This window comes from Chenopodium album, chromosome 13 (genome assembly GCF_948465745.1).
Source record: "Chenopodium album chromosome 13, dcCheAlbu1.1, whole genome shotgun sequence".
In the NCBI taxonomy this organism is placed as follows: Eukaryota; Viridiplantae; Streptophyta; class Magnoliopsida; order Caryophyllales; family Amaranthaceae; genus Chenopodium; species Chenopodium album.
This window is the reverse complement of record NC_137846.1, coordinates 55,137,742-55,146,070: the sequence shown is the minus strand read 5'-3', so window position 1 is coordinate 55,146,070 and position 8,329 is coordinate 55,137,742. Positions and strand designations below refer to the sequence as shown.

Genomic DNA, 8,329 nt, shown 5'->3' with positions numbered 1-8,329 from the left:
CACAACTTATCTACTAAACTTATCTGAACTTATTTTTTCTAAACTTATCTTATCTAAACTTATTAATCCTTATCTAAGCTTATTATCCCTGAAATAAGTGGAAATAAAGTGAACAGAACAGGGCCTCTGTCATTTATACTAGTCATTAATGATCTACATGTAACATAGTTGGTTATCTAGTAGGGTTTGGCAGTCATACCATACCCTAGGATAATCTGGAGCTGTAATGATGGAAGGAAATATTGCATTGTCCTTAACTAGGTTCTGTATGTGTAAGGTAATTAATTCATGCTATCCTGTCGTTAAGGAGTGTTGTTAAACGCCAACCTTGATTAGTAATTAATTTGATTAATTACTCCCGACTTAATAATTAAGCTATGTGATCACACACTTACGAGTGTAATATTTCCTATTTACTCCGTAGGTTTATTTAATTTATTACTCCCTCCGTTTTTAAATACTTGCTCCATTTTTCCGTGCGCGGAGTTTTAGGAGAAAGTGGAGAAAGTAATAAAATATGGAGGTGATGGGGTAGGTGGAAGAATAAAAAATTGTAAAAAGCAAAAGTAGTGGAAAGAATTAAAGGAAAGAGAATATGAAATTAATAAAATATGATTCATGGTGGGTCCACTAGGTGAGAGCAATTCATTAAATATTGTAAAAGCTTTTCAAATAAGGAAATAGAGCAAGTATAAAAAGGAAAGTGGAGCAAGTATTTAAAAACGGAGGGAGTATATGATAATATATTTAATAATCTAGATGGCGTATTATTATATTTTTCGCTAACACGAAAAATATAAATAATATTGGATATTCTCTTTTGCGAAATAATTTTAATAAATAAAAGAAAATAGTTTTATTTTATTTACTTATAATCTTATATATAAATAGAGAGGGAAAGAAAATAGTTTTTTTTTTAATAATAATAATAATAATAATAATAATCATCGTTATCCTTCACGCCTAAACCAGTGACAACTCGTAGCAGGGAGGAGAGTATGTTCTATTGTGATTCAAGAAAGACCGAAACTCCAAACCTCACTGGCAGGGGGGTCTGGTGACTTGATTGTCACGCGGATTTCATTTGATGCGGTGGAAGTGCTGATAGGCGGTCGCACACCTAACAAAATTAATACCTAACTAAACCTCCTAGTTACGTAGTAAGGTAAGTCAGGGTCGATCCCACAGAGAAGGTAGTATCAATAATGGATTACTATGAATCAAAACTAGTCGAGTCAATCAAAATAAGGTTGAAAATATTATACTTCTAAAGCAAGAAAATCAAATAATAAAAACATCTAGAATTAAGTATCACCACTAGCATAATCAATGCAAGACAAATTCTTACCCCAACCAATTAATTACATGTTCACAAGGAAAAGTAATCCCTAGATAATACCAAAAGGTCTCTTTCGAGTTATCAATGGCTTCTCCAATCACAATCAAGCCTATTTTCATGGAATCATGCAAATTAGAGACATTAAGCACATTACTCTTAACTTCCTAATCATTCATTCAACTATTTTCATGATGAACTTCAAACCCTTAATTAATCTATTCGATTCCGTTAAAACCCAACTTTCGTTGCGATTAAAACAAAGGAATAATCACAATACCAATTATCTCTAATCTAGTATTGGCATAAGCACAATTAATTAAGCATGAACAATATAACAATAAATATAACAATTAATTGAGAATTTAAAAGAACAAATCAATTATTAATCATCGCTAGGGTTCAACCTAACCCTAGATTAATAATCTACACTAACATAATAAAAGAAATAAACATAAAGGGAAGAAAATATAATACTTGAGTTAATAAAAATAAAACTAGAGAGAAAACTAGGGTTCTAAACTAATGGGGGTTATGGGATAATAAAGCCAAGGATTATTTATAATAAAGCTAGGAATAAGGATAGAATTAGGAAACTAATTCGGGCTAAATCGTCCAAGAATTGTCCACACACGGGCGTGTAAGCATAGGGCACGGCCGTGTATCTCGCTGCTGCACGCGTAGCTCTTCTTAAAACGGTCATAACTTGAGCTCCAGATCTTTGTTTGAGGCATGTAATATATCGTTGGAAATCTCTTGAAGTCTACTTTCCAATGCAAGTTGAATCACTCCAATATCATTTGTAGATCAAAAGTTATGATCAAAATAGTGGACGGGACTCATATTTGCCAAGTCTTTCATCAACGCCCTTGCTTCTTTCTATCCTTATTTCATCTCGAAGACATGATATGAGATCCTAGAGCAACGTAGCTTCATACTTCATTATTATTATACTCAAGATTAGCTAACCATAATCCATTTGCATCTAAATCACCTGAAATTCATCAAAACACACAAACGGAGAGTAGTAGAGCATAACCTAAGCAAATAATGTAAAAATACAACTTAGACTTCTAAATCCATAAACAATTGAGTGTAGATAAGCACCTAAAATATGTACAAATTAGGACCTATCAAGTGCCGGGGGAAGTGGTTGGGGGAGAGGTGTATGAGGAAGAAAAGACTGGGGAAATGGGGGAAGTAGATAGTGGTAAGAGGGAGGGAGTCAAAAAGGAAATAAAAAATGCAGGGGAATTGGGATGGAAGGATACTAGGGGCAAGGAGGCAGTGAGTGTGAGTGCAGCAGGGGATTTTGTTTTTTCTGCGAATAGGGGTAATAAAAAAGGGGGTCCAGAGGTGTTAGAGGTAGAATAAAGCGAAGAGATAATTTTGATATTATTATGGGGGGTGTTGATACAGGGGTGTTAGGGAAGAGGGAGAGGTTTGTTAATCAAGAGGTGGAGGGGGAGGTGAGTAAGAAAGTGGCGTTGACCGATGACTTAACTAGATTGCGGTTGGCGGAGGCTGTCGTGGAGCAGCCCCGCCAAACTCAATGAGTATTTTGAGTATTAACTGTGGAGGGCTGGGCAATACCTCTGTAGTTAATAAGCTCCGTAACTTGGTTAGGAGGGAGGCCCCGTCTCTTGTGTTCATTATGGAGAAGAAACTAAGTAGTGGGGAAATGATGAAGATTATATCGAAATTGGTGGGTTATGAAGGGTTGGCGGTGGATAGCTGTGGTAGATCAGGTGGGGTGGCGTTGTTTTGGCTTAGAGACTTGAAGGTGCAGGTGAAATCGATGTCAGTTCATCATATCAATGTGATTACTGAGTTAGGTGATAATGGGATGTGGTGGAGTGTGACCGGATTCTATGGTTGGCCGGAGGTTCATAACAGATATCTCTCATGGTCGCTTCTTTCTGAGCTTGCTAACGAAGGGGATGAGCCTTGGGTTTGCATTGGGGATTCCAATGAGATCCTTTCCGATTCGGAGAAAAAAGGGGGGAGGGATTGTGCATTGTGGCAAATGGATAATTTTAGGGAAGCTGTGGATTTGTGTGGCCTCATTGATGTGCCGTTTACAGGGTATGAGTTCACTTACGACAATGGTCAGAGTGATGAAAATAATGTGCAATGTAGGCTTGACCGAGCCCTTATGTCTCGAAGTTGGTGCAATTTGTTCCTGAGTGCTAAGTTAAAGAATTTGGATCGGGACTGATCTGATCATGCTCCGATTAAACTCTTATTGAATGTTAATGATGACTCTAAGGTGAAGCAGGAGCGTATTTTTCAGTTTGAACAGTTGTGGACTGAACATGAAGGGTGTGAGAAGGTAATTGAGCAGGCATGGCTGCTTGGTGATAATTCGGTGGAAGGTTAAATTGAGAGGTGTGCTGAGGAGTTGTGCATATGGAGTGACAAAGAGTTTGGGAAAATATTTCGAGAGATTCGAAAAAAAGGAAGAAACTTGGTGAGCTAAATAGGGGGGTGCGTTTAGCAGCTAAGGTGAAAGAACAAAGAAGAGTGGTGAGGGATATTGCTGACCTCCTTCACCATGAAGAGGTTTATTGGAGACAGCGGTCTCGGGCTTTGTGGCTTCAAGCTGGAGATCGAAACTCGAGCTTCTTCCACCGTAAGGCCTCTCAGCGGCGCACGAAGAACACTATTCGGTCCCTGGTAACGGAAGATGGGGAGAGGCACGAGGATCTTGAGAGTATTAATGGTGTTGCGGTCAATTATTTTCGGACTCTCTTCACTTCTTCTTCCCCGGCTTTTTTTTATGATGCGCTTGTTGGTATCGATCACAGGGTGACTGATAGCATGAATGAGAGCTTGTGTGCTAAGTTTACCTCGGAGGAGGTCTTTGTGGCTCTTAAGCAGATGCATCCTTTGAAAGCTTCGGGCCTTGATGATATGTGTCCTCTACTTTTTTCAAACCTATTGGCACATTGTTTGTCATTCTGTTACTTCATTGGTGCTTAATGTACTCTATGGTGCTGTGATTCCGACGAATATAAATAAAACTTTTATTGTGTTGATTCCAAAAAAGAAGGATGCTGATAAAATGAAAGATTTTAGGCCGATTAGTTTGTGCAATGTGGTGTATAAGCTAGTTACGAAGGTCTTGGCTAATCGGTTGAAATCTTTTTTGGGTGATATTACCTCCATTAATCAGAGTGCCTTTACCCCTGGAAGATTAATCATTGATAATATTTTGGTGGCGTTTGAGGTTTTCCATCATATGAAATATTCTACTAGTAGTAGGGGTTCGCGGGCTCTGAAGCTAGACATGGCTAAAGCATATGACAGGGTGGAATGGGATTTTTTGAGAGCGGTGATGATAAAATTAGGGTTTGCGGGAGCTTGGGTGGATTGCACTATGCAGTGTATTTCTTCTGTTTCGTTCTTAGTTCTGATAAATGGGGCACCTTCGGGGGAGTTTACTCTTACTAGGGGTTTACGTCAAGGTGATCCTCTTTCAATTTCCCGTATCTTTTTTTATCTTGTGTGTGGAAGCGTTATCTGGATTGCTGAATAAAGCGGTGATAGATGGTGCTTTACATGGTGTTAGGGTGGTGTCGAATGCCCCTTCGATTTCACATCTCTTGTTTGCGGAGGATAGTATTATTTTTTCTAGAGCTTGTGAAGAGGAGGTGAATGTGATTCGGAATATCTTGCAGGTTTATGAATTGGCTTCGGGGCAACTAGTTAACTCTGACAGAACTACGATTTCCTTTAGCAAGGGGGTGTCGGAAGATGGTTGAAGAGCACTACCGGAGCGGCTTGGTGTAAGATTGGTGGATATTCACGATAAATATCTTGGTTTTCCTAAGGTCATGGGTAGATCGAAGAGTTATTACAAAGGGCGTGAGGGAGAAACTTTGAAAGAGGCTGCAAGGTTGGAAGGGGGGAATGCTATCTAAGGCGGGTAGGGAGGTCTTGATTAAGGCGGTAGCCCAATCTATCCCTACCTATGCGATGAGTGTGCTTAAATTTCCCTCCTCCTTTTGTGATGAATTGCGTTCTTTGGTGGCTAATTTTTGGTGGGGGCAAAAGAAGGGTGAGAGAAAGATTCATTGGGTTGCTTGGAGGAAGCTTTGTGAGCCGAAGAGCAAAGGAGGGTTGGGTTTCCGTGATTTTAAATTGTTCAATGCAGCTCTCCTTGGAAAGCAGGCTTGGAGGCTCATCAAGTTTCCTGATAGTTTACTAGCTCGTTTTCTGAGAGCTAGGTATTTTGATGGGGGCGATTTTCTTGAAGCTGATCTTGAGCAAAATCCAAGTTATACTTGGAGGAGTATTTGGAGCGTGAAATGGGTAGTTCAAAGAGGTGTTAGGTGGCGTGTAGGTGATAGTTTAAATATTCCAGTTTGGAATACGCCGTGGATACCAGGCACTCAATCCCGTATGGTCATTAGTCCAATGGTAAACGGAGGCGAGAATATGAAATTTTGTGACTTGATACACCTGCCAACTGCTTCTTGGAATGTTTTGAAAGTTAATGATGAGTTTCTACCCTTTGAGAGAGACAGGATTCTGTGCATACCCTTGAGCTTTCGATTAGAAGAGGACAGCCATTGTTGGGAGCTGGAAAATAGTGGGGATTACTCTGTGAAGTCAGCATACCGAGCTATCTTTGGGGAAGTTGAAGAAACCAACGTGGCCTCTTCATCTTCAGTCATGAATTTTTGGGGTAATATTTGGCAAGCCAATACCTTCCCTCGTGTTAAGCTATTTTTTTGGAGGGCATGCCGTGGTGCCTTTGCTACTGCTGTGGGGTTGAGTAAGCGATTGTCGGATAGAGCTTCGGTGTGTTCGATGTGTAATGCAGAGGATGAGAGGATGAGTCGGAGCTACATTGTCTAAGGCAATGTGTAATTGCTAGGATGATCTGGGAGGGCAGTGCGCTTTGTGACCAAGTAGGTGATGTTCATCGAGATTTTGGTGAGTGGGCTTGGTGCATGTTTGAGCTGCTACCTCGCTCTAATCATGGGCTATTTATGACTTTATTGTTGAGAGATTTGGAATGCAAGAAATAAATGGTTGTTTGAGGGCAAGGCTTGTAATCCGATTGGCTCGTTAGAGTATGTCTCTAAGCTCATGCTCGAGTTGAGAAAGAGGAAGATGCAGCAGGTCCGAAAGGTAGTAGTGGGCACAAAAAATGGAAACCTCCACCTGTGGGGTCCTTTAAGCTCAATGTAGATGGGGGAACGTGGGAAAGCTGCGGGTCCAGTGCAGGAGCTGTCATTCGTAGCTCTAATGGGGATGCTCATTGGGCAAGGATATGGATGATGGAGGATAGGTGGGAGGCGAAGGTGGTGGACACTACTAAAAATTAAGGTTTTTGCAACCGCCTCAAACGATCGCTGAAAATAGCAAAAACGGTCGTTAAAAATAATTGCGATCGTCGACGGTCGTAACATGGTAGTCGTTATTCACATGGTCGCAAAAAATCAAAATTACGACCGCTTGACGGTCGCAGATTTATTGCAACCGTTTATATTATTTTCAACGACCGCATCTTGCGTCATGTTGCATAATGGTCGCAAATCCGTAAAATAGCGACGGCCTAAAGCGGTCGCTAAAACTCTAAAAAAAATAAAGAAACGGATGCCGCGCTGTAGTACTGCATGTACTTCACAAGCAAGCCCCAGCCCCACCACCACCATTTCCCACCCAAACCAACTCCACCCAAACATCCTCCACCTATCGCGATTTCCCACCGCCGCCCACACCCTTAACAACCTCTACCCACCACCACCACCCACCCAAAACAACCCTTAAACCAAAAAAATAAACTCAAAAAAAAATTTCACAATCAAACTCATCAAAATCAACGAAAATACAAAATTGTCAACAAACCTATCGAAATTAACCCATAAAATTAGAGCCTAAAAAACCCACAAGGTTAAAAAAAAACCTACAAAATTCATAGAAATTAGACCCTAAAAAAACCCACAAAGTTCACGAAAATTCAAAAAAAATCAACGAGAACTCAAAATCAAACCAAAAATCTATGAAATTCGAACAAAAATATGAACAAATTAGAACAAAATCAACAGTAACTCAAAATAAAACCAAAATCAAAGAAATTCGAACAAAAAACTCAAACAAAATAAAACAAACATGGAAATTCGAACAAAAATCGAAATAAAACCACAAAAATAAAAAATAATCAAAAACAAACAAAATTTTCAGAAAAATCAAAATACCTTTCCTAATGTTTCTTCTTCTTTGGGTTTATATGGTCAAATTCGACCACAAAAACTCCACATCTGGAATTTTTATGGTCGAATTTGACCATGAAAACAATAATTTGCTTGTTGAAGAAAATTCGAACACCATTATTCGTTTGTTGAACAAAATACGAATAACAAAAGTCCAGATCCGAAAAGAATGAAGAATAAAAAGAAAACAAAAATGGAGCGGCGTGAGATACAAAAGAAAATGGAGATGTGGTCACCAGTGAAAAAAGAACAAAGGGAGGAGAAAAAGAAAAGAAAGGAAAGAGAAGAACGCAAGAAAGAAAGGACAGAGAAGAAGGAAAGAGAAGGGAGAGAAAGGAAAGAGGGGAGAGAGAGAAGAGGCAGCGGCGTGAGTTAGATGAAATTAGGTTAGAGTGTGTTGGACACCCGTTTTATACCCTATTTTTTTAAAAAAAAAAAATTAATCATTTTGCAATCGGTAAAAGCGGTCGCAGAATTGCGACCGATTCTTAAACGGTCGCAATTTATGTAATTTGCGACCGTTTTTACCGGTCGCAATAGGTTTATTTTAATTTAGTATTATTTTGCACATGTATTTTATTTTTAAAAAATGTTTAAATACCTTTGCGACGGTTTAATAGCCCAAAGTCAGTCGCAGAACGGTCGCAAATCTGCGACCGTTTTGAAAACGGTCACAAAATTGCGACCGCCAAAAAATCGGTCGCAAATTTCATATTTTGCGACTGTTTTAATGACGGTCGTAGAAAAACGGTCGCAATTTGACCGAATT

General features: G+C 39.4%; 1 protein-coding gene across 1 annotated transcript; it reads left to right on the top strand.

Moving 5' to 3' along the window:
• The first annotated feature begins 2,888 nt into the window (after positions 1 to 2,888).
• Positions 2,889 to 4,318, top strand: LOC145575823 (uncharacterized). The gene is made up of 3 exons (XM_081633619.1): positions 2,889 to 3,501; positions 3,658 to 3,711; positions 3,837 to 4,318. The coding sequence occupies exons 1-3, from the start codon at positions 2,889 to 2,891 to the stop codon at positions 4,316 to 4,318; spliced, it is 1,149 nt and encodes a 382-aa protein (XP_081489745.1).
• The last annotated feature ends 4,011 nt before the right edge of the window (positions 4,319 to 8,329 follow it).